The 26836-nt window shown below is 40.4% G+C and overlaps 2 protein-coding genes across 3 annotated transcripts in view; both read left to right on the top strand.

The window, feature by feature from the left end:
- Positions 1-447: 447 nt before the first annotated feature.
- Positions 448-20976, top strand: abcb10 (ATP-binding cassette, sub-family B (MDR/TAP), member 10). Of its 2 annotated transcripts, XM_073051162.1 has the most exons (13): positions 448-1002; positions 3280-3483; positions 4147-4349; positions 6387-6521; positions 10277-10423; positions 12052-12187; positions 12447-12542; positions 13333-13542; positions 13719-13798; positions 13995-14175; positions 14259-14302; positions 14579-14613; positions 20115-20976. In XM_073051162.1, the coding sequence occupies exons 1-13, from the start codon at positions 630-632 to the stop codon at positions 20368-20370; spliced, it is 2100 nt and encodes a 699-aa protein (XP_072907263.1). In that variant the 5' UTR covers positions 448-629; the 3' UTR covers positions 20371-20976. The 2 variants fall into 2 exon arrangements, with proteins under 2 accessions (XP_072907263.1, XP_072907264.1); XM_073051163.1 differs by lacking the exons at positions 448-1002; positions 3280-3483; positions 4147-4349 and adding an exon at positions 4357-4500.
- Positions 20977-22007: 1031 nt separating this feature from the next.
- nup133 (nucleoporin 133) overlaps positions 22008-26836 on the top strand; it is a 39810-nt gene continuing 34981 nt past the window's right edge. The window contains exon 1 of the mRNA XM_073051166.1: positions 22008-22290. Within this exon, the coding sequence (XP_072907267.1) occupies positions 22145-22290 (146 nt within the window). The 5' untranslated portion in view covers positions 22008-22144. The remainder of the gene's footprint in view (positions 22291-26836) is intronic.

Here is a 26836-nt window from a genome sequence, read left to right as displayed (position 1 = left end):
AACGAAGTTTTCATCTCTCTCTGCCAGAGGGAAATGCCTGCTGGGATCCTTAACTGAAATGCTATTTCCTGAAACGTTGAATTCCATCCACCCGGAGGCATCACAGAAAGGATTTTCACCGTATAAAAATTCTGAAAAATATGAACAGTACCCATCATCTGCACAGCCTTTATTCCTTAGTCAGAAATCAATCTTCGTAGCCAGTGTACGGAGCTGTGAAGATGACAGTCGCTTTACCAACAAGCAAACTTATATTTCTCTTTTTAGTTTTTGCCAAATTTCAAACTGAAATAAAATAATATATTCGTCATAGTGTAAAGAGAACAACTGGTCTAGAATAGTTTCATTGTATTAATCAGCCTATGGGTTATAACTTTAAGCACCGTGCAGTGTGTGCCTGCTGAGCGTTTGAACGCGGCTATGGCCTGCTGGGGGCGGTGCAAATTCTATCCGATGCAATAAAAGCGGTGACAAGAAGCCATCGAGACTTTTGCGGCCATCGAATAGGAGCGTAACCGTTGGGGTTCCTGGCGTCGTGGGATCATGTTGGGGGCGTGGGTTTCACTGGAGAACGGTGTCTTTTCACTCCGACACCGAGATTAACCTGAGGTTATTGGTAATTCCACTGAATGGCGTGCCGGATTCTGCATCTGCAGCGCCAGACCGCGCGCAACAGGCGCGGCTTGCAAGCGGCTACCGCCGCTTTGCTGACTCGGTGCTGCTGGTGTGCGGCGCGCACGGCCCGGGGATTCTGGCCTGAGCCCAGCGGCCGTGACCATGGTAACCGCGACCTCTCCGTACTTCGCCGCAGCTTCAGCGCCGGGCCCCAGCTGTCAGCAACCGAGCGTCGGCAGCCGCCAGTAAGCAGGACAGAGACGGTGCCCGAGCGGCAACCAGGCGCAGGTCGGGATATCGAGCGACGCCGGGCCAGCGCTGGACCGGCAGCCGCGGATGTTAAGAGGTTGCTGGCTTTGGCCTACCCGCAGCGGTGGCCGCTTGCAGGTAAGAGTGCCCTGGCCCGGGGACAGGGAGGAATGGTCAGAGGAGGTCCGAGCGGTTGGGCCCTGGTACTGGTTTCTCCTGGTGATGGGGAAGGAATGAGTGTGGGAAGCAGCGACGGCTCCTCGCCGCCGAATCACTCTGCCCACTGGCTCCGTCCGCACAGTTGGACCGCAGTCCTGAGTTGCAGGTGATTTGGAGTGGGTGGTGCTGATCGGGAATCGGTGAATATAACATTTTTCCCCAAAGTCGCCGATACTCATACCCAGGGCATCCTCATTCCAATCATCTTTCCCAATCGTTACAACTTTGATTGACAAGCCATACCTCATTTCCACGCCTCAAATCCACTTTCTCTAAAATTGTCTTGTCTGTAATTCGGTTTTCCCTTCCCTCAGTATAACAAAAGCCCCTGTATAGGATTCTTCGCAATAACTTTTTCCGGGTACTTCAGTTTACTTATTTGTACCCTAAGAATATCCAGCAATGGTTCTCCTCTCGAGTCTGACTCCGTGGCATCTATTGTTCTCACTATCACAATCGGTTCTTCAAAGGTCTACACCTGTCTACAAAGTTCATAACCTCTTCGGATACCTCAGGTTGATTATTTTTTATAACCTTCTATGTATAAATTCATATTTGTCCAAATTAGTCAATACTACTATTGTCTGTTAAACTCTCTATCTGCCAATTACCTGCTCCATCTTTAAGAGTTCTATCTTCAACTGTGCTGTCTGGGTCAAGTCAGGGTCTGCCTCTTCACTGACAGTCATGTCAACAGTTTTTCATTACTATATCTGTAATTTCTTTCAAAAACCCTTTTATCAATGTAGTCTGATCCGATTTAGTTATCCTTTGAAATCCTTTGGTTTATGATTAGTTTTGTTCTGACTGTAGCTCCTTGAAATTCAGCCTTGTTATTTTTTTACATCAAAGACAGTCTAGGGATAGCATTTCCCTAAGTTTATCATGCTGTGTAAACTGTTGAAGGCTTGTTTTTTCCACTTCTAATTCTTTGAGACAAAGAAGGAAGTGAGTGGTTAAAAAGATCTTTGATGCTGTTGGAGAGCAATGGTGAAGAAGCCAGAATTCACCTGTGAGTTACTGTTTTTCTTCAGTTGGGCCGATTTCTTTCTTGAAACTGTGACTGTGTTTAATAGAAACAGGTTGAGAAGAACTAGAGTATTGATTGACGTTTTAAATGTAGATTAAGATATAGTCCCATTAATTTAAATGTTGATCGTGAACGAGAACGTCATACAGAATTATGAACTTTTTTGATAACAGGTTATTACAACTTTGAAATTGTTTTTCTTCATAGACAATGTGTGCTTTACCATATACTTGCAGCGCTTTTGATATAAATCATCAAAAATCCTGCTCTTTTCTAAACATTAAGGCACATTGAATATAAAGTTTGAAAACTCACACTACTTTCATCAAAAACTGATTCTAATTTCCAGTCATGTGCATGAGCTGCAGTTAATATGAAAATATGTGGCAGTGTGATAAAAGGGCGTGAAACCCCTTCATTTCGCGCCCTAATATGCTATTTATCTCTAACTGCAGCTTGAGAGAGCATTTGATAGAATATGTAACAGACGCTCAGGACCTTCCCTTTCTGAGTACAGTAAACCCTCTCAGTTTTCAAACAATAATCAGTTCTTAATATGGAAGCGAGAGCATGAGATAACACAGTTTTTATGTCTCATAGTAAATTTTATTTGAGTTTTCTGATTGTTTTTTTTCTTATTTATCATGGTCTTGAACTTGTGATTAAGTTTCAGGACAAACCATAACCAGTTTGCCTTGAAACTTTGTTTTATTGACAACTTTGTGCCACAGGAGTATTAGGAAGTAAGAGCAGTCCATTTGGATCTGCAAATTGAATCATGATATATTTGTTTCAGGTTTCTAACTACTTCAATATTTTCACTTGAAAAGAATAAACTAACGTTCCTTCTACAACAGCCCTCTCCACCTCTAACCTTAATGGCTTTTTGGAGGAGAGTAAGAGTTTGAAACTTGGATTAAGCTTTGTATAAAGAACTGATACCTATTGGCTATTCACACCAGTGTTATCTCTCGGGGCGGGGGCAGTTTTTCTTTTTCAATTTTATTCCTTTTTACTGAATTTGTTAAGGAACATGTGTTGAATTTGGATTTTTCTCCTAGTCTGCTTTTGAAATTTGCTCTCTGTAATATGTCAGTCTCTTCCATTATCTTAGCAGTCCAGTCAAACTCTGATATCTAAAGCCATGCACTATGTTCTTTCTCCAGCTGCAGTGAGCTTTTTAGGTGTGTCCAGCATGGTGACCATGTCTGCACCATTCTTTCTTGGAAAGGTTATCGATACCATTTATACAAATCCTGCAGGAGGAGATGTTACTGCAAGCTTGACTTCACTCTGTGCTGTACTAAGTGGTGTCTTTCTTTGTGGAGCTGCTGCCAATGGTGCCCGTGTCTACCTCATGCAGATCTCAGGTGAATAAAGATAGGACTGCGTAACCTGTACAAGAAGTACATGTGCAGAGACACAGAAATGAATACATAAAATGTCCTCCCACAAATACAACAGTACATTGAATACTGTATTTGGTTTATTTTGGGGTTTTGAACTTTATGATACTCATTCTGCTTTGTTCGTGTGTTTTTAATCCATTTCCCACATTTTAAAATTTGTAATGTTCAATAAGTGAGGTCACAATGTTTATTTAGTTTTTGGATTAAAGAAGAAGTTAAATGCAGATGGTGGGAAAGGGGGCTGAGAAATTAGAGTTGAGTAAGAATTCTGGTTACCACTGTGGTTTAAGACAGCTTTACTATACACCAGTACAATATATATATATATATATATATATATACTGATTGTTTTGGCTAAACACTGAGCCGAATAAAAAGGTTGAATATATTATGTAGCTCCTTGAGAAAGCAGTTTGACAGCTATTCACAGTAAAGTAGATAAAATAAGAAAAACATTGTTGCTTGTTAACTGATAAATAGCAAAAATGTTACACTAATGCATGAAAGGATGAGATGAAGTTTCCCTTAATGTGTCTGGACTACAGCATTCATTCCAATGCCTGTCACTTCTTATGCTGTTTTACACATGTTAGTTGATTGCCTTCATTTGTGTGTTTATTACAGGGCAGCATATTGTACAGCGCTTGAGGGGAAGATTATTTTCTTCGATTCTTTGTCAGGAGGTTGCGTTTTTCGATAAGTCCAGCACAGGAGAGCTGATAAACCGACTTTCATCTGATGCTGTTGTGCTTGGACACTCAGTCACTGAGAACTTGTCTGATGGGCTAAGAGCTGTAGGGCAGGCATCAGCTGGTGTTGGCATGATGGTGCGTGAAGATGGGAATAGGCCCAACAAACATACTGTATCTTTTTACTTTTTTGTTGCTTATATCTATCCATTGTTACGTACCCCGTAACTGGGTGTCTAACCAGCAGAGAAAGAAGAATCCATTGGAGTCTGGTGGTACCAAACTAAAGGTGTTTATTAGTAAAAATAAGCAAAACCATATCAATAATGCAAATATACATATAAAACAAGTTAGCAGCAATAAACCTAAAAGTGTGGATATAATAATAATCAATAATAAACAAGCTGTATCGATGTCTAGGGGATAATGAATTGTCATATGTGAATATAAAGTTCAGTTCATACAGGCTGAGGTAGTTGTTGGTCGATGTGTTGTAATTGTTGGAGAGAGAGAGAGAGAGAGGGGGAGAGAGAGCGATCAAACAGTGACAGCCAGTCAAACCTTCCTTTACGTTCTTGATCCGTCGATGTGTTGTTGTGGCCATTCAGGTATGACCCCTCTGTCCTTTAGCTAGACCGTTCTTCTATGGTGGACTGGTCACCCAGGCAAGGGTGGACACACACACAAGCCCCCACCGGCCTCGCTATAAACACTGTGAATTAAAATTGACCGATCCTTCGTTCGGTCTCCGATGCCCCACACTTTCTCGTGGGTTCCAACACTTAAACAGTGCTCACTAGTGTGTCTGAGGGGTGTCTCCCCAGACCTCACTTTTATCCCTACTCATAGGGTCTCAGGTGTCAATCAGTTTTGAATGGCTTAGCCCATCAAACCAGCCCACTCTGGCTGTCCACTGAGGAATTTTAATGAACAGAATGGTACCAAGTAAACAGCCCTCTCCGGAGCCGTAAGTCTTACAGGAGTCATAATATTGTCTCTCTCCCCCGGTGTTATCTCGCCCTTGTCTGAAGCAAATGTTCTAGTCCCAGTATGTTTTTGTTCCATCTCTTTCTCTCTCATTAGCAGCCTGGCAACAGTAACGGTTTGTAATTCTCCCAGGGGAGGGGGACATGGGCAACCTTGCACCCTTCTGCCCATCAGAGTTGTTCATCCTTCATAACACCATCCATTCTTGGAGTATGTATAGTAATTTTATTTTGTGAAATTTTGAACTGAAGAAGTTTGCATTCTGCATTATTTTTGTTCTGAAATGTGAGTTTAAAGCCATTGGTTCTGCATTATCTGTTTCTCAACAGCTGTCTGAGACAAAATGTTCAATGGTTGCATTTGTCTGTATGCATCTTTTGTGGTAAATCTAAGTGCCTTTGCAGCCCTGCAAGGCCCTATGACCATCCTTTCTGCCCGTAAGCCTTCTCATCTAAAGCCATTAGTTTGTCCCAGTAACAGTCATAAATTCCAATAGCCATTTTCAGGACTGTGACTTATGGTTGGCTCTTCTTCGGTGCAAGCCATTGCAGAAGAGCCTGCCTTGACACGACCCCTCCCAACTTCTTGCTTGTTAATTATAAGTGCTTTTAAAGTTGGGCATAATATGTGTTCATGTGGATGAAATGAAGATTTTGCATTATATATGATGCGTGTTAAGGTTCTTGAGCAAAATACTGCAGGTGCTAGAATTCTGAAATAAAAAAGGAAACATCCTGTTTTAGCGCTTCTGATGTAAGCCCATTAAATCTATCCATTAACACTCATAAGTATTTCCGGTTTTCACAGTTTTATTTCTGAAAAGCATCAAGACGTTATCAATTACAGCAAGCTGAAATATAAATATAGTTGTAACTTCATGAAATTGATCTGTAGACAAGTCTCTTGTTTGCTGTTCTGTGAGATTGGTTAGATCAGTAAAAATTGTAACTCGTATTGCAGGTGACAAAGGTCTTCAAAAACACAGTGAGGAATACAGTGGAATATTAAACTACTGAAAATGAACAGGACCTTTATCTTTGTTTCACCGGACTTGGCATCTTAGCCATAGTTAATATGTTAATTGTTTTAACCTGATGTGTTAAAAATTTAATTTTAAAATTTTGGAATGCCATTCAATGAGCATTGGTGCTTGTTGCTAATTAATCATTCATTGTTCCTTGTGAATAGTTTTGGGTCTCATCGCAGTTGGCCATGTTTGTCCTGGGCATTATACCCCCTGTCGCTGTGTTAGCAGTGTTTTATGGACGATACGTTCGCAAGCTTGCTGGAGTAACTCAGGATTCACTAGCTGATGCCACACAGGTAAAGTGCTATGTTTTCTTTCATCTCTAGGTTTAGGGAGGCAGCATGATTCAGGAGAGAGGCAAACAGAAAGGTCCTTATTCCTCATTTTTGTTCACCTTTCTAGAAATCTAACAGCTTGTTTATCATGGAAATGCACTTTAGTCTTTGGATCAGAACACTAAGATTATTTGTTTTCATACTAAAGCAGGATTTTATTTGAAGGAATTTTTGAATTTTGAGTGAGAAAGGGACAGACTATGGACAGAGTAGAATCTAGAAAACAAAGATGTAAAATATTTTTCAAAAGAGGAGGGAACGAGGGGCATTTTTTTTGCAAAACCTGTTCTGGTTTGGAATGTGGTGCTTGAAGGAAGTGAAATGGGACTGTAGGAAAGACTAGATTCACCTGCACGGAGATGCTTTTTGTGACCAGTATGTTTATACTGTCTGGGTATCCATATGGCTTTGCATGAAGAATTCAGAATTTACATCTAACTCCACACCGAACCATTTTGGGCTGCACAGCAGATATGGCCTTGTTACCACATCTGGAGGGCAATTGGGTGTTAAGCTTGTACAGCTGATAAAACCAGTCAATCCACGCCCTATGTTTTTCCCTGGATCTCTGACATGGCCAGTAAATGCTTCACTGCCTTCATTAGTTAATGTTCACTGGTTCAGTCAGGACTAATCTTTCTTGTACTATTTTCTTTTTCACAGAATTCTTCTCCAATTTGATGGAGTGGGAAAATATGACTGAGCCTTGGGACTATTATTTCTGAGATTACAGATAGAAATGGAAATAATAAAAATTTTGTTATGGCCTACATTTGAGTGGGGTAATTTAAAAATAATTTGCCAAAACATTTCAAAAGGCAGGTGATTATAATGAAACTTCAAATTGTGAAATGCTAGTGATTCATTTTTATATAATTAACATTGATTAATGCAATGACATTTTGGGATCTAATGAATGAGCAGTTGAGATGTTGAGTGTAGAGTAATCAGGAGGTATCGGACACCCTGGACCTACCAGGCATTCCCACCCTTTTTTTTCTGGGATTCTCCTGGACAAGGGGAGAGTGATTGCTGAGATTAGTTAAGAAGCCCAATAATGTTGTATTATGTAACTAGCAGAATGGTATAAGGCAAATTAAATAGACCTTGTAATTCTGTCATCTGTCAATTCTTTTGCATCTTTTCTGCTTGTGAGATTCATGCCTCAAACTTTACAAGTGCCTTTGCTGTGTGGGTCAAACTTTAAAAAAAAACAAGCTGTGTTACTCCTGCCTTCCCACTTGAAAAGCATGAAATCCTTCTCAATATTGGCTATCTGATGTGCTTCGAATGGCCAGAAGATTTCTTAAATATCTTTTACCCCTTGTTGATCTTTTGTATGTGATTCTGAAGCCAAACCATAAAGAACTAACAAATTCTGTAAGACCAATAAAACAAAACTTCAGTGGTGAATTCAGAGAATTTTGCATCACTGCTGATAATGAACTCAGTGTTTGAAAGCTTAGGTTTGGTCAAGGCGGGTCTGTTGTATTGGAGCAAGTTGCATGCTTATCTATAGCCCACCAGTTGGCAGCTGTCTTCCCCTCAAAGGCTGGACCCACCAAAGCGTGATCTCCAGCCTTGGATTTAACCTCTAAATTGTGTGAAAAAAGTGTGAGATTTTAAAGCAATGTAGTAAATGATGGTCTTCAGTATCCCAAAATTATTAAATTTGCATGATCAGAGAAACCGCTCCTGTGTTTCCCTTGTGCCCATAATTGAGCACTCAATCAAGCTACAGTCATTTAGACCACAAGCAATTCACAGTACAATCTGTTAAGTTTGCAGACGATGGGGAAAGTGTTGGAATTGTAGAGAGCAGAGAGTTCTCTCAAGATGCAGCAGTACATAGTTGATCAGGAAAATTGAACAAGGTGGTAGCAGCTGGAATTTAATCTAGAAAAATAATATGATGCATTTTGGAAAGTGAAATTCTGGTAGGACTTAAATCGTAGGGAGCTGAGGAGTGTTGATACACAGAAGGGTTTGGGATGCAAGTCCACAGTTTGCTGAAGACAAGTTTTCACATGGCATCAACAATTTACCTTCAGAACAAACGTTGTCCTCAACGGGGAGTCACTGTTCCTGTAATGAATGTTCCCAAATCCAAAGTTCACATTATTCTAGTATTATTTATCAACTTTCCCCCTGATATTTCTACATGCAGTGTATACATAGTGATATAAGCACTGAAGATTGTCACTGCAAAAGGTTTATGTGCTACTTGAGCCATGTGTAGTTTTGTCTTTATATGTAATTCAATTTAAGCTATGAGGCAGCAGTACAACAAGCTATCACACTGTCCTGCTCACTTTCAAAGTGCTGGAGGAACTCAACAGCATCTAGAAAAAGAGTAGTCAACATTTTGACCTTCATTCAGGCTTGCCAAAGAGTTTTGGCCCAAAACGATGACTGCACTCTTTTCCACACATGTTGCCTGGCCTGCTGAGTTCCTCCAGCATTTTGTGTGTGTTGCTTGGATTTACAGCATCTGCAGATTTTCTCCTGTTTGTCCTGCTCACTTTGTCCCTTTCTTAACTTGACCATGAGTAAAGTGGTTCTGTAAAAGTATGCCTTTTGTCTAGTATGACATTAAGTTTCTTTCCAAGAGACTGAGGCAAAAGGTACTCATACTGCTGCATTCTTGAAGTGCACTCTTGCAGATGGGACATGAAATAAGTCCTCATTTTCTCTCTGGTCGGGGCTATTGCTACCTTTCAAAGAACAGAAAAATGGTTTGTGATAACCTGACTAACACTTTTCTTGCAAATAATGTTGCTTGTTGTGGTCATGTTGCTGTCCCAATATTCTGACCTTGCATGAACGTTTGCATTGCATTGAAAAGTGGGATATTTGGAGTTCAACCTTACAAGTAACATTTCTTTTCCTGCAAAGGTTTTGATGAGTGGCCCATTAAGGAAAAGAATGTTGAATTGACGTTCTTATGACTGTCCCAAATGAATACATTCTTCAAAAAGAAAGAATTTGGAGAAATATGACTAAGAAATCTAGGTTTTTGATGACTGTTGATAAAATTATTGGATATCTGATTTTTTTAAGTCAGCGGGGAAATAATACTTCATTTGTTTCTGTTCTGAGCTTTAAATTGGTAATTAATTAATGCTTCTTTTATGCTTTTGGTTCCTCAAGAATGGAAGTGGTTCTTGCCTAAATGCTATTTTTACCCAAGTTCCTCTGTACCAGACTAAACACATTAATTGTACCACATTTCATCATCAAAACTTGAAGATTGTCTCCTTAAAAAAAATCACAAAAATGGAAACTTCCAGAATAAATAATCAAAGCAGACAATTTAACTTGCAATTAAAAGGCAAATTGTTAATGAAATCACCAATCTAGTTTGGTATTAGAATGAAATGGTGGCATCATCTTGCTAGCTTTTCACTTCCTCTGAATTAAAAGTTCCACTACAGTATCTCCTGCTTGTTGAACATCTTTAGACCCTTGGTTTTGATTTAGTGCCAGCAACCATTGCTGAATAAGTGATGGTCACAGGATTCTCGGCTTTCCCTTCACTTTCTCACAGCTGGTGACTCTTAGATTGACTAAGAGCTCTCCCATCACTTCAATTGAAATGGCTAACTCTGCAAATCAAAAACTGAATCCGTGTAACATGTTTTGTATGGAGTCAAATGGAGCTGGCCAATGATCAGATTTTTAAAATATGTACAGTGACATTGACTTTCCATTCATAGCTTGCTGAAGAGCGCATTGGAAATATAAGGACTGTCCGTGCCTTTGCCAAAGAGGACTTGGAGCTGCAAGTGTACATGAGCAAGATCAACCGTGTGCTGCACCTGGCCAAGAAAGAAGCTGTGGCCCGGGCAGGGTTTTATGGGGCAGTAAGTACCAACTTATTATGTCTTTGAATTTATTTTCTTGCACTTTTGTACAGTTAAAGCACCAAGTTCTATGATTCAGTCACCATTCTCAGAAGATCACATGACGTTTCTTATCCTAAGTTGTGATAGAATAAGCTTTCTCTTAACTTGATTTGGAAATTCAATGAGCAAACTGAAAAAGTAGTATCATGCTGTACATTGTAGCAAATATCATTGCTGGATAGCTTCATGGAAAATAGTTCCCAGACAGAGTGCCCAGCTATGATACAATTGCTGCAAGACAGTTAATAGGTTTTTTAATGTGGTTTTGAGAAAGCTTGAAAGTGTCTCCCTTCTGAACTATTTCCAAGTTAGTCTGTCATGTACATGACATGAACCTCCTCTACAATGGTTAACTTTTTTTTTCTATGGTTGTTGTGTTTTCAGAATTATGCGCTTCACTGAATTTATTAACCTTGGGAAAATCAATTGAAGCAAATTTTGAGCGTTTTACCAAACACAGTAGCTCTGACTTGGAGTGCGTGGGAGAGTTTCATTGTTATATTGATAGGTGGGATAGTGAATGTCAGAGGCAGATGACATGAGGACAAATTTATAGCTTCATAATATATGCATGTATGCCTTAGACCTTGGAGGCAAATATGAATTATAGAAATAAACTCAAATAATAAATAAATCTCATAGGCTTATTTCTTTTCCCATTCTATTTAGTATACCCATCCAAAATATGCACAAGACTAGAGTTCATTTGTTTAAACTAGTTGGTTAATCACTGACACTAAGCTAATTTATGAATGATGCACTGAGCCTGCCAAGATCTATGACCTAGGCTGACACATTAATGGTTGTGTGCTTCAGAGACTTAAGCTGCAGCTTGTCAGCTGATGGGCAGCAAAAATAGTTGGTGTGTATCTGATTTCAGTAAATTTCTTCATCCTGTTAGTGTCCAAAGTCACATTGTACAAAGACTTATCTAAGCAAAGCAGGCAACTTTAGAAACACAACAAGCCTTCAGAAAGCATTCTCACCATTTCTTTACCTTGCATTCAGTGCATTGCATTTTTCTTTTGAACCTCATTACTCTCTTCCCCCCCCCCCACCTTCCCTGAACCTCATTAATCCCCACCTTTTGCTTCCACAGCCTGACCACAATGAAAATGTCATTGTGTCTACAATCACTTGATCGGCATTCCTCAAAGCTTAATCTAACCACAGTGATCTGAACATGCGTCAAGTATTTCTCAGATGATGCAGCTAAACACTAAATGCAAAGGCAAACATTAGTCAATATTAAAATCATAGACTAGTAAAAAGCCAGCCTATATCCCAGCAGTCATCTTAGGTTGATGGCTGAGAGCCGTGCACATACTCTCCCCTGAACACATCATATGCAACCAGTTTTTTTTTCCTCCTATCATGCTCTCTATTGCTTTACCTCTTATCTCTGTTCTGATCCTGAATGCTGGTCAGTGGATTTCCCTCATGGGTATCTTATACCTGGTACAAATTTGCAGGTGACTCTTTTATTCCTGAAACCATGGGTGACACATGCTTGCAGGTATCACACACTTCTGTCTGAGTGAAGTGGGAAAACTTGTACTGATCCAGGTTTATGTCTATCTTTTCAGACTGGACTGACAGGAAACTTGATTGTTCTGTCAGTGCTTTACAACGGAGGACTGATGATGGGTGACGCCCACATGACAGTGGGAGAACTCACTTCCTTCATGATGTATGCCTTCTGGGTGGGAATAAGTATTGGAGGTAACTTTACTAATTTAATTGCACTTTGCTTCACATTAAGTTTTTTTTGAATATAGGTAAGATTAGTGTTTATTGGTAGAGTCGTGAGTAACAGGAAGACAAAGGAAATTCTGGAGAGAGGAAAATTAAGGATAAGCAACTGCAATTGTCACAGGACTGCTTTTGTACACAGAATGGTCAACTCTATAGAAATGCAAGTGGGGGCTATTTATTTGTTTTGAACGTAGCACTGCTGGTTTCAATCTGATCCATTTTCCAGGCCTTGGCGCTTTCTATTCGGCTTTAATGAAGGGACTTGGTGCCGGGAGTCGGTTATGGGAGCTACTTGAAAGGAAACCGGCAATGCCACTCCATGGTAAGTTGCTGTGGTGATTTTTTTTTTTCTCTCTCTCTCACTCAGATGCTGTATCGCGATGCTTCTCAGTTACCGGTTGCCCATTTACTCACTGTTCTCACCAGCAATTCTCAGCAAGGGTCAGGGGGCTTAAATCATTTCTGTAATGATGATGGTGAGCAGATACTGATGATAAGTTATGGAATTTAACGTACAAAAATAAGCAATAACATTGCAAATGAAATGTCACATTAATGGTCCAAAATGTTGAAACCCGTCAACTTTACAACATGGAAATCAGTAGAATTGAATTAGCAGTGTGGAATCTCAGAAATACAGCAGATGCATCTGTTTTGCTCTCTAGCCAATACCTGGAGCAACGTTGAGAATTGATGTTTGAGCACTGTATCAATAAAGTTGAACTTTGCTCAATAATGGAAGTCCACTAAAGGTTATGGACCTTATTAAACTTTATTAAAGTTATTAAACTTTAGATCCAAGTATATGTCAACAGCATTCAGTGTATTTGTAAGGGAAAGAGAAGTGCTACTTTCAGCCATCAGCTCTTGGATTTCAAGTTTTTTTGCATAGTGTGTGTGAGCTATAGTTTGAGTTCACTTTGCTTGGTGGTTAGCAGGTGGCGAGTGGTGTGAAAAGGGGCAGAGTTTAGCTCAATCTCCTTTGGGGCATTAAACTTGTGTTAAGACCTTAAATCTTTAGTTCCAACTTAAATACAGATTTTAGAATCTGTCCCATTTGTACATTTGATTCTTAGTTTACTCAAAATATCTATTCCTGATTTTGGTTTTAGAGGGCAAGATTTTGCAACCAGAGGAGTTCAAAGGAGCCATAGAGTTCCGTGGCATCCAGTTTGCCTATCCAACCCGCCAAGAAGTTAACGTATTCAGCGGGCTAGATCTGTCTATCCCAGCAGGCTCTGTAATGGCTGTAGTTGGTCCCAGTGGCTCAGGAAAATCAACACTGGTGTCCCTGTTGCTTCGTCTGTATGATCCAGTTTTGGGTAAGTTGGGAATATAATGCAAAGTTTTAGAAGCTAATTATTCTATCATATTATCTGGAAAAAGTCCTGATGAAAGGAATGAAATTAACTGCAGTTACCATTTCTCCTGCAAATAACACATTGAGCAGTGGAAGTCCATGGCATAAAACAGTAACTAAGTAATATTTCCATTTTAGGTACTATTATTGTTGATGGCCATGACATTCGCACCATCAATCCACACTGGTTACGTGAAAACATCGGTGTGGTGAATCAGGTAAAGCTAGTGTTTGAGAAGATGGGGTACAAGTAAACCAAGAATCTAGCAGACTAGAAGGACAGTGACTTGGGCAGACAAGGAGCTAGGTGGGGTGTGTTGAGCAGTGGAGCAGATGAGGTTGGTTGTGGGTGGGGGTCACATTGGGTAGGCTAACAATGAGTTTTTTGATGTTAAGTACGTTTTTGGTTCTCAGGAGCCCATTCTGTTCTCCTGCTCGATTGCAGAGAATATAGCTTATGGTGCCACCAAGGACTCCAATGTAACAATGGAAGATATTGAAAAGGCTGCCAAGATTGCAAATGCTTATGAGTTCATTTGCAGCTTCCCCAAAGGCTTTCAAACAGTGGTTGGGGAAAAAGGTGTCTTACTTTCAGGTGAGCCCACTAGACTATTATCTAGGCTATTGCTTGCTGTGAGATGGTGGTGTAAGTTGCTTTCAATCTTTGTATCTTCCTAGGTGGCCAGAAGCAAAGGGTCGCAATTGCTCGAGCTCTGATGAAGGTAATTATCATCCTCCTTTAAATATAAACAAGTCCCATATTATAACTTTACACCCCATTCAGCTTTTTTGAAATTCATGATGTATCTGAACTGCTAAATCATTTGAATCTCATCAGTTCAGTATCTCACTTTAACTTTATATTCTGTAATTGTCAAGTGAATGGAATAATTAAGGTGTAATTCCTGTTGGTGACATTCCCATTTGCTTACAGATATCTAAATTTCTTGTGTATTCAGTTCTGAGGGTTAACTGTTTTTGATAATTTGTTTTTTCAGAATCCCAAAATTCTACTGCTAGATGAGGCCACAAGGTGAGTGCAGGCTAAACCCTGTGATCTTGCTGGCAAGATGTTGTTTACAAAACAACTTCTCTCATTTGATTTGTTAACATCCAAATGAATAATTTCTGTTTATCTTGTACTCCCATGTTTAAGAAGAGCTCAGAGTTTGATTCAATGAATACCAGGGGGAATTGGGGAGAGGACAAGTGTTGAATAAGTTGAATAATTATTCTTCAGGCAAGGATTTCAGAGCTTGTGGATGGAGTGTACTGAAAATCAAAATGCTTTATGAAATGAATTCTGGAGCCAAAGGCTTGAAATCTGAAAGCTTGAATGCCAAAAGTGGGAGCAATTAAATCTGAGAATGACAGAAACCACCATGAGATTTGCAGGTACTTTGGATGATTGATATGTGACACATTGAGTGTGATCATGGATAAGTCAATGGGGTATTTTAAAAATATGTATCACAATTGTCTAGAGGGTCAATCTGCCAATGGATGGATAGTGGCTGGCCAGATCATCTTTGCTTTATCTTATCAGTACCTGAATCAGCCTCTGCTGGTGACTGACTCTTCCCCGACCACCAAACCCTCATGGCTGATACTTCTAGCCAGGAGGGAGGATAGGTTGATGAACACAATATGGTAGGTAACTTCGACATAACCAGCTGAACACTGAATTGACAGGGGTAATATAAAGGAATCTAACCAGGAATACTTTGCAACATTTGTGTTGGAGGTAACTGAGAATCTCAGCAGCTGGTAAATTAAAGGGTGATGTTAAAGTAGTTACATAAATCTCAATTAAAATTGATCTTTGATAAAGATTGATACATGGGTTCTTTAAAAACAGTCTATTTTACCTAAATATGGGAGACTACAATCGGATGAGGGAGGAGTTGAATAAGTGGATTGGGAACACAGGCTATATGGTAGGATGACTAAGAAACAGTGCAAGACTTTCAAAGAGAGTTTTCACGATGCTCGACAAAAGTATTTCTTGTTAAAAGCAAGGACAGTAAGGGGGAGAGCCAACCATGGATAACTAAGGGTAATCAAGGAAGGCACCAAACTAAAAGCTTGTTTCAAAGTTTTCAAAGGTACATTTAATGTCAGAGAAATGTATACTCTGTACATCCTGAAATTCTTTTTCTTCTCAACCATCCATGAAAAAAGAGTGTCCCAAAGAATGAATGAGAGTTAAATGTTAGAACCCCAAAGCCCTCCCAGTTCCCCCCCCCACGCGTAAGCAGCAGCAAAGCAGTGATACCCCCTACCACACTAGCAAAAAGCATGTGCACCCCGACCGAGCACTCCAGCGCGCAGCAAAGCCTCAGTTTAGACACAGACTTGCAGGACCCCAAAGACTACTCATTCACCTGGTAATTCGACATACCACAGGCTCTCTCTCTGTCCCCCTAATACAGAAAAAGAGGTGTCCCTGTTTCACAGCGAGAGGGGAAACATAACAAACAACTCGCTGATTTATGATGCTAAAAGTCTGTTGCATCGCTTTCTCTGAGATCTATGCCCCATGAACTCTTGTCTCTGGGCACACAGCCAGCTTGCTGCTTTCGATCTTCCGTCTCCCACAACACATCAATTTGCTGCGGAGGCAGCAACCTCGAGTCCACCTGCCTCCAGAGCCACCAAATCCTGAAACCCTGAAGGTGCGCTAATCAAATAGCGGCCAGTCGTGAGACACCGAGAGTGGGTCCCATTCCCGCAAAGAACCGAAGTCAGTGTGTAACTCCAGTTCAGGGTCTTCAAAAGAACCCTGAAAGGGAAAAATAGAGATGTTAAAGATAGAAATAGAACTGTTACTGAAGATGCAAGCAAAGGAGTCCCTTGCGTACAAAGTTGCCAACAGTAGTGGGAAACTGGAAGATTGGGAAAACTTTAAAAAGCAACAAAGAACCACTAAGCAAGCAATAAAGAAAGAGAAGATAGATTATGAAAATAAATTAGTACAAAATATAAAAATGGATAGTAAAAGTTTTTATAATTATATAAAGCAGAAAAGGGTGGCCAAAGTGAACATGGGTCCCTTGGAGGACAAGAAGGGTAATGAGGAAATGGCCAAGGCTTTGAATAACTGTTTTGTGTAAGTTTTCACGGTGAAGGACATGTCTAACATGCCGAAGAGAGATGATATGAATGTGATGAGAGGCAAGGACCTCGATACAATAGTTATCACTAAAGAGGTAGTGCTGAGCAAATTTGTGGGCCTAAAGATGAACATATCCCATGGTCCTGATGGAATGCATCCCAGGGTACTGAAAGAAATGGCAGAGGTTATTGTTGAAGCTTTGGTGATAATTTACCAAAATCTCTGGGCAGGTCCTGGCAGATTGGAAGAAGGCGAATATAACACCACTGTTAAGCTATCATGAAAGAAGAAATAATGAGGCATCTGGAAAGAAATGGATCCATCAGGCAGATGCAGCATGGATTCAGGAAAGGCAGGTCCTGTTTGGCAAACTTGCTAGAGTTTTTTGAGGATATAACAGCACAGTGGATAGAGGGGAACAGCTGGATTATTTTCTTGGATTTCTAGAAGGTATTTGGTAAGGTTCCAATTACGACTTGTCCATAAGATAAGGATTGATAGAGTTGGACAGAGAATTGGTTAACCAATAGAAAGCAGAGAGTTGGGATAAATGGGTGTTTCTCAGATTGGCAATCATTGTTGAGCGGTGTGACGCAGGGGTCGGTGCTGGGCCCCAACTATTCATGATATACGTTAATGATCTGGAACAGGGGATCGAGTGTAGTTTGCTGTTAATACTAAATTGAGTGGAAAAGCAAATTATGTAGAGAATACAGAGAATCTGCAGAGAGATATAGATTCATTAAGAGAGTGGGCAAGGATCTGACAGTACAATGGAGTACAATGTTGGTAAATACGAGGTCATCCACTTTGGAAGGAAAAGTGGAAGATCAGATTATTATTAAAGTAGTAAAAGATTGCAGCATGCTACTGTGCAGAAGGTCTTGGGAGTGCTTGTGCATGAATCACAAAAGGTTGGTTTACAAGTGCAGCAGGCTATCAAAGAAGGCAAATAGAATGTTGGCCTTCATTGCAAGAGGGATTGAATTTAAGAGCAGGGTACTGGTGAGGCTGCATCTGGAGTACTGTGTGCAGTACTCATTACTGTCTCATTACTTTGAGGAAGGAGATACAGGCTTTGGAGGCAGTGCAGAGAAGGTTCACCAGGTTGATTCCAGAGATGAGGGGATTAAGCTATGAGGAGAGATTGAGTTGCCTGGGACTGTATTTGCTTGAATTCAGAAGGATGAGAGGAGGTCGTATAAAAACACATAAAATTATGAAAGGGATAGATAAGATAGAGGCAGGAAAGTTATTTCCACTGGTAGGTGAGACTACAACTAGGGGACATAGCCTCAAGATTCAGGGGAGTAGATTTAGAACAGAGATGAGGAGGAACTGCTTTTCCCAGAGAGTGGTGAATCTGGAATTCTCTGCCCAGTGTAGCAGTGGAGGCTACCTCAGTAAATATATTTAAGACAAGATTGAGTATGTTTTTGCATAATAGGAAAATTAAGGGTTTTGGGGAAAAGGCAGGTTGGTGGCGATGAGTCCATGGTCAGATCAGTCGTGATCTTATTGAATGGTGGAGCAGGCTCGATGGGCCCAATGGCATACTCCTGCTCCTATTTCTTATATTCTTATGTTAATGTTTCTGCATTGACTGTGCCAAAGTTGATGAGAGATTAATTGAAGCAGTTTGTTGATCTGAAACTAGTCGCTCAGCAAGCTTGTAGAATTGGGGACAGCAAAGTTGCTGGGAGTGCAGTGCAGCTGATGCAAAGCCAGTCTGGGTGAGGCTACATTCTCCATATTGTTTTCCAGTAACGCATTGAAAGAAAAGTTGTTGGAAGTTAATTTTCAGATTGTTTCCAGTAATTCTGATTGGGAATATGGGGAACCTCTGATCTGCAATATCGGGACCAGTACATTTTGGCCCAATTAAGTGACTGCCCTAAATAGCTGAAGTTCCATGGAAATGGTTCAAAAGGTATATTTTTTTAAAAAAACAAACTGCCATTTAATTGAATATCAAATTATGTATTTAAATAAAATACAGAACAAACTAAAATGCTGCCAATACTATCTACAATCCTGTAAAACTTTATATTAGTTCCTAATAGCTATCAATAGAGAAATTCATCCACTGTCCACTGCTGTGTTCTCTTGATCAATTGTAAATGAACAAAATCAGCACAGACACCAAGTGCAGATGATGGACTGCCTTCAACAACTGCATCCTCCAGCTCTTCATTTTCATTGTAACATTCAAGATGATTGTCAATACCTTCAAATTCTTCATAATTTCGGACCTGTTGAATTAATGAAATCATTTCCCAGCCGTTTCAGGTATCTCCAAACCTGAGTACGTGTAAGCACAATGACCAAAGCTGTTCTGAATTGTCTGATTGCTTATTTCAGCTATGAGTAAGAAAAGCCTTTGCTTTTTTTTTTAAACACACAACTGATGCCATTTAAAAATGGTTCTGTCTAAGCATGGTGTAGTGTAGTCACACAAGTGCTGACACTAGTTAGAAACTGTTCGGCAACAGTCTCCTGTCCCAATTAAATGGCATAGTGTCCCAGATAAACAAAGGGAATTCTGGCTAATTTCTCAATTAGTTTTTGTTCTTTAAGGATTGTCCCAAATATGCAGCTGCCCAATTAACCAATGGTTCAATTAGCCAGAATATCCTGTAAATTTGATTAATTCTGGTTTAGGATGAGCAGAATCCTGAGCACATTCATACTGGTTCCAAGCTTCTGATTATTTAAAGATAAAAAGTTATAAAAACAGTCATTCTGTGCCTGGCCATTGACATTTTTGAGTGATGTTGGGGATGTACATTTTCAATTCCATGGCTTGGATATATTTTGGTTCAACAGATGTCAGGTTTATTAAGAAAGCAAAACAGTTAACTAAGGGTTTAATTTTTGGTTACGTTGATATCTGTAGCAGCTTTAACTCCATGATTTGGCTGACTTAAAAAAAACCTTCAAATTTGTAACTGAACAACTTCATTTTATATTTCAGATTAATGACAATAAACACTTCACATTTACAATATTGCAGATGCTGAAAAACTGAAATAAAGAAAAAAGCAGTGTAAATTGTTAGGCAATATTATTCCATAACTTTTCAGAGAAACAATTTATTAAAACAAAAATATCTGTAATATCTCAAATCTGATAGATGGTGAAACTTAAAATCTCCAAAGCACTGCTCCAATTTGCCTGGACAAACAATGATAATGGCCTGCTTAGGTTATCCCTAATACCTAATATGGAGGCGAGTGGTCTTGCAATTAATGCAAGACTAGCATAAATAGTGCTAGATTGTTAGCACAGACCTGGTAGGCTTTTAGGGCCTGTTCCATGCTGCACGAGTCTGAAATGCCTCCTTGGCTGCTGCTTGACATCTTGAGAATTTAGTGTCTTCTGTTTAAGGTTCACTTTTTTTTGTATTTTACACACACCAGTGCACTGGATTCACAGAATGAGTACTTGGTACAAGAGGCTTTGGAGCGATTGATGGAAGGAAGAACGGTACTGATCATTGCCCATCGTCTGTCAACTATTCAGAACGCTGATGCTGTCGCTGTCCTGGATCAGGGCAAGATAGGCGAGTGTGGCCCACACCACCAACTGCTAACAAATTCTGAAGGATTGTTTCGAAAACTTGTTGAGAAACAGACTTTTTTACAGAACCCTCCAAGACTTGTGTTGAATGTATAAATTTGCCTAAATGTTGATCACTCCAAACCACTTTCCAAAAAAAATAAAATGACAATTCCAGGTGATGGGAGAAATGCTTTGGGTTCTGATTGATTATGTGATGGGTGGTAAGTATATTTTGCACAGTGAGAATATTGGATTCCTTCAATAGACTGGGGTAGACAGAAAAACATGTTTGTTCTTGTTTCATCCTAGAGTGGACTCCACTCATTTCACAGTAGATGGACCATGCCATTATTTGCGTGAGTCATGTCTTAACACTGAGCCCTTGATGAAAAGAACAAATCAAGTTTTTGATTGCCTAAGTGGTCCTTCTACAAATGTTTCATTATTTTATTTTCTTTCTCCTTGAAAGTAGGAAAGGCCAAGAGTTGGTAATAACTTTTCCCAGGTGATCCATAGGATATAAAGCTCAGCACTGAGAAAACATGCATTGTCTGTGTATGTTGTGGAATTTAAAAGTATGGTCGTATGTTTATCATTAATTACAACTGTTTAATTTTTCAATCATAGTTTATAAATATATAGATTTTGAAATCATGCATGTGTTCCTTAGCTATGGCAATTTTACAACAAATTAAAAATGATCATCTTAGAATGTGTAAATGGAGTCCTTATTTTATCTTCCCTTTTCTCCACAAGTATTTTATCACGAATCCATCCCTCTTTTGTAGAAATAAATTGCAATTCCCAACATTTAGTTGTAAGACAAAAAAAAGTTCTGCAAACGTTGGAAATCTTGAGCAAAACACACACACATGCTGGAAGAATTCAGCAATTCGGGTACTATCTATGGATAGAAATAAACATACGGTATTTGAAACCAAGATCCCTCATCGAGACTGGATAGTAGAGAAAGAAGACAATAAGGTGGTGGGGCAAGGCGAATAAAGTAGGAAAGCTAGGAGGTGATAGGTGGAAAAGAGGAAGGATTCCAGAAGGAGGAATCGGATAGGAGAGTGGACTGTGGGGGTGGGGGGAGGTAAGAAGGAAGGGAGGCAGAGGCGGGTGAAAAGAGAAGGGGATCCAAAATAGAGAACGGGAAAACTTGAGCATAGCTTTCTCTTCTCCCCTACCTACCCACCCACCCACCTTTCCTTTCTGGACTAAATCCAGTAGGGTTCTGAATCGCTGCAAATCTAGCCCTCGGCAAGCTGAGAAATCTCTTGGTTCAGAAGCAGAGACTGAAACGACCAGCATTACTAATTTGAGCGAGGTGGTTGAGAATATAATTTTTTTTAAAAAAAAGCATTTATGAAAGCGACTTGGAATTTCCTACTAATCCTTTTGTGATCATTAACCTATCTATTAAAGTGGATGAGAACGAGAAGATTTTTCGAAAGACTACATAAGGTTCTGCATAGGGCAGTGAAAACAACACGTGGAATAGGGTAATATCGCATATAGAATTGCTGAACACTGGATCCGGCTCTGCTCATTCGGGTACCGCATGGATCAGGTTTTGGGAGTCTCGCCTGTTTATGATTGGCAGTATTCCAGTTCGTAGTTCATATTTAATTTCCGATGACCAATCAAGAGTGTTTTTACATTTGCACTGCCTAAATTCGACCACTCGACAAGGCTTTTACTGCGCAGTGCTGTGACCAATAGGACAAAGCGGGTCGTTGGCGCAGCCGCGGTGTGTGCGGGAATTTGAGAGGCGGCGAGGGAAACCGGGTCTGTGGGATTGTGATCGGTGCTGTCAGCAACTGGAGGCCAAGCTCCGGCCCCGGCAGTAGGGACAGCGTGTGCGCGGCTACCCGCTGATCTCGCTATGTTTTCACCACGGACACCTACAAGTGCCAAGAGGCCTCAGGCGAGCTGCCACGGGTCTCCGCTGCTTCGCAGCGGCCGGCGAAGTGTGCCTGCTGGAGGAGCAGGGGTTTTATCGCCGGCCTGGCGGTCCAGTCTGTGTAACCGGTGAGTGCGAGCGGCAGCTAGGCTCTGTGGCTGTCCCTGGCTGCAGCTGGTTGTTCTAAGAACTTGTGCCTTGGTTTAGATTAGTTAAGGTGCGAATCAGGCCTCTTGTTAGCACAGTAACATAATAATAGTCCTCGGTGGCATTCACTTTTCATAGGCCGATCATAAATGCTCAAACTATCCAGCCAGGGGAAACTGTCGGTATCTATCGATTCACGAACACACTTAAAATGCTGTAGCAATTAATCAGGTCAGGCAGCATATATGGAAGAAAATGAACCGTAAACGTTTCATCCCGAGATCTTTCATCAGGATCATGGTGGGCTAATATTTCGAGATGTATCTATTTCGATGCAAGGGATGTTGTAGGGAAGGCAGAGGAAGTATGGATTAGCCCCTGGAATTATATGTTGCAGTGAGATGTGGCTGCAAGAGAAGCAGGGCTGGCAGCTGTGTTCTGCGGTTCTGATGTTTTAGAAAGATCTGTTTCTTTCGTAATCATTTATGAATAGTTTATAGTGACACCACACTAAACATGCTCATGTAAAAACATCAAAGTCTGCAGTTCCCTGCATTTAGACAAGCTTCAGTCTATGTTGATGTGATACACTGAAACCTGTAAGGCCCCTTTTTCCCCAGCTTTGTATGTAGTACATCAAGTGCCTTTGGGGAAAGTACAGATAGACTGCTTCTGCTCTCCTAATTACAGTCTCAAAAACTCTACTTGGTTCTCTTTAGAGAAGAAAAATCTGTTCATTTCCTGTTCTCTGATGTATGACTCCAAATATACCACTGATGGATTCTTCTGAAAAAGGGCAATCAGGGACGTACAATAAGTGATGTTTTTGTCATCAGTTCCCAGATGCCACAGAGGAAAATTGAATAACTAAAATGGTTACTTGAAGTTATGAATTTTTTTTGTTTTGATGTGATGATTGACATCAAATATGTTTTTGTATAAGTAAGAGGGGTAGGCGTAATAAGCTGTAGCTTCAGCCTACACCCTTTTGGTCTGTTTTAAAGATTTTTAGTATTTAATTTTGTCTTATGAAATCATTGTTGAAAATTATGCTTTTTGTTATGTTTGTACTGATTGAAACAAAGAAAATTTCATTCATTCATTTATGAATGGATAGGAAAAAAAGTTAAACATCACCATTTGTGTGTCAACCCATGGTGACGTTGCCATATGATTTTGTAAATGGAGATCTGCTGAAATGCAAAGTGGGGTCTGGCCAGGACATGTCCTGATTGCAGACAGTCCATACCTCACTACACTCCAAGAACTCTCACTATTTCCCCGTCATGAGCTATACATCCCACTCTTTCACACTTCCTGTGTCTTGAACAGACATGCACTACCTGCTAATCTTATTGATTTTGCTCTCAAATACTGAACTTGATGGGCCTTGTAGGTCCTGTTGGATTTGGGTCAGATAGCTACCCGCAGTTTCAAAGTGTATTGTCACTGTGTTGCTGATGATACACTTTGCTGACCCGATAATTCCTTATTTTTACCACTATCCTATCTACTGGTACAAAAATAGAGGAAATTTTGGAAGAGTCTCAGTGCTAAAGGAGGCTAGTCAGCCCGTTGTACCTACACAAGCTCTCCACTGGAGTAACTTCTGTTCCACGCTCCACCCCTTTACATATTTTTCTTCACCATGTATGTATCTAGTCATCTCTTGAAGGCCACAGTGGAACCTGCTTCTGGTTCATCTGAAGTCAACACATTTCAGATTCCAACCATATTTAGCTTTAATCTAATTGATGATTTCCCCTTCATTTTTGTGTCATGAGTCTTCAATCTCTCCACCAAAGAGAACAGCCCCTTGCTGTCCAATCTGTCCACTATTTTATATAGAATCAGAGAAAACTACAGTATAGAAACAGGCCCTTTGGCCGATCTCGTCCATCCTTAACCATTTAATTTGTCTAGCCCCATCGACCTGCACCTGGATCATACCCCTCCCATCCATGTACCTATCCAAACTCCTCTTAAATTTTGAAATCGAAATCGTGTTTACCACTTGCACTGGCAGTTCACTCCACGCTCTCACCACTCTCTGAGTGAAGAAGTACCCCCTCATGTTCCCCTTAAACATTTCACCTTTCACCACTAACCCATGACCTCCAGCTGTCATCTCACCCAACCTCAAAGGAAAAAAGCCTGCTTGCATTTACCCTAACCATACCTCTCTATCAAATCTCCCCTCAATCTTCTACATTTTAGAGAGTAAAGTTCTAACTTATTCCATTATCTTTATAAGTCAGGGTCTTCAGTCCTGGTAACATCCTTGCAAATTTTCTCTGTACTCTTTCAATCGTATTTACATCTTTCCTGTAGGTAGGTGACCAAAACTGCACACAGTTCTCCAAATTAGACCTCACCAACATTTGTACAATTTCAACTTAACATCCCAACTCAATACTTTGATTTATGAAAGTCGATGTGCCAAAAGCTCTCTTCACGACCTTATCTACTTGTGATGGCACTTACAACGAATTATGTACCTGGGTGCCCAGATCCGTTGGTTCTGCCGCTCATTGTGTCAGACCCACCCTGGCTGGTCCTCCCAAAGTGCAACATCTCACAGTTGTTTGCATTAAATTCCATCTGCCATTTTTCCAGCTGGTTCAGATCCCACTGCTAGCTTTGATAGACTTCCTTGCTGTCCACTACACACCCAATTTTGGTGTCATCCACAAAGTTGCTGATTGAGTTTACCACATTATCATACAGATCGTTGACATAGATAACAGACAACAACAGACCCAACACTGATCCCTGTGGCACCTCACTAGTCTCAGGCCTCCAGTCAGAGGCAACATTTACTACCACTCTCTGGCTTCTCCCACAAAGCCGATGTCTAATCCAGTTTACTGCCTCATACTGAGCAACTGAACCTTCTTGATCATGCGGGATCTTGTCAAATGCCTTACTAAAGTCCATATAGGCAACATTCACTGCATTGCCTTCATCAATTTCCATGGTAACATCCTTGAAAAACTCTACAAGATTGGTTAGTCATGACCTACCATGCACAAAACCATGCTGACTATCCTTAATCAGTCCCTATCTATCCAAATACTCATATATCTGGTCTCTTAGAATACCTTACAATAACTTTCCCACTACTGATGGCCTATAATTTCCTAGTTTATTCTAGGAGCCTTTCTTAAACGGTGGAACATTAGCTATCTTCCAATCCTCCGGTACCTTACCTGTTGTTAGGGATGATTTAAATATGTCTGCAAGGGCCCCTGCAATTTCTGTACTTCCACGATGTCCAAGGTCCTAGGGATTTGTCCACTCTAATTTGCCTCAACGTAGCAAACACCACCTCCTCTGTAATCTGTGGTAGTGTCCATAACCTCGCTACTGCTTTGCCTCACTTCTGTAGACTCTGTTCCCGTCCCCCGAGTAAATACAGATGCAAAAATCCATTTAAAATCTTCCCCATCTCATTTGGCTCAACTCATAGATTACCATTCTGTTCTTCCAAAGGACCATTTTTGACCCATATAATCCTCCCTTTGCTCTTAACATATCTGTAGAAACCCTGAGGAGTCTCCTTCACCCTGTCTGCTAGAGCAACTTCATGGCTTCTGTTAGCCCTCCTAATTTCTTTCTTAAGTCTTCTCTTGCATTTCTCTCATCCTCAAATACTTCATTTGTTCCTACCTCCCTAAACCTTTACCTTTTATTCTGAAAACACATACGCTTTGTACTCTGAAAATTTCACTTTTGAAGGCCTCCCACTTACCAAGTACACCTTTGCCAGAAAAATAGCCTGTCCCGATTCACACACCATCTCTAAAGTAACTTATAACTGTAGTCCTTCAGCCTAAGAACCATTTTCTTAAATCTTTTCTCAACCCTTAGTTGAAGCTAGACCAGCATGGTTCAGCATAGTTTTTTTTTGTCTTCATTCTTGGAATATAATTTACAAAAGATAATGTTGTGAAAGCAGATTAAATCCTCTCTCGGTTTGTTTATTTGCTATTCTAATCTATGCTGTCTATATAGTAAAAGTATAGCACAGAAGCAGGGCCTTCAGCTGCTGATGGTTGTGCTGACCATGATGCCAATTTAAACTACTGTTCATGCACCAAAGGTTCTTGGTGTGCTAGACCACGGCTTCCTGAAAGTGGCAGCACAAGTAAATAGTGTCATCAGTCAAGTGCTGAGTGTAAATCTGGGGAAGGTATGTTACAGCTTTTGTCAGATCACATTCTGCAGTATTATGGGCAATTCTTGTTGCTGCATGAGGGAAAGATTGGAGGCTTTGGGATAGTTGCTGAAAGAAGTTCACAGGGATTTTGCCTGAATTGGAGAGTATTTGCTCTAAGAAGAGGTTGGACAAACTTGGAATATTTTGTCTGGTGTGTCAAGAGGCTGAGGGGCAAACCTAACAGAAGTATGTCAAATTATGAGATTCATAAATGGGATAAATGTGAAGAGTCTGTTTCCTGGGATGGAAATGTCAAATACTGGAGAGCATGGCTTTAAGATGAGAGAGGGAAAGTATAAAGGAGATAT

Source organism: Hemitrygon akajei, chromosome 7, assembly GCF_048418815.1.
Source record: "Hemitrygon akajei chromosome 7, sHemAka1.3, whole genome shotgun sequence".
NCBI lineage: Eukaryota > Metazoa > Chordata > Chondrichthyes > Myliobatiformes > Dasyatidae > Hemitrygon > Hemitrygon akajei.
Note: the sequence above shows the minus strand (reverse complement) of the source record. Positions and strands in the feature narration are given on the sequence as shown.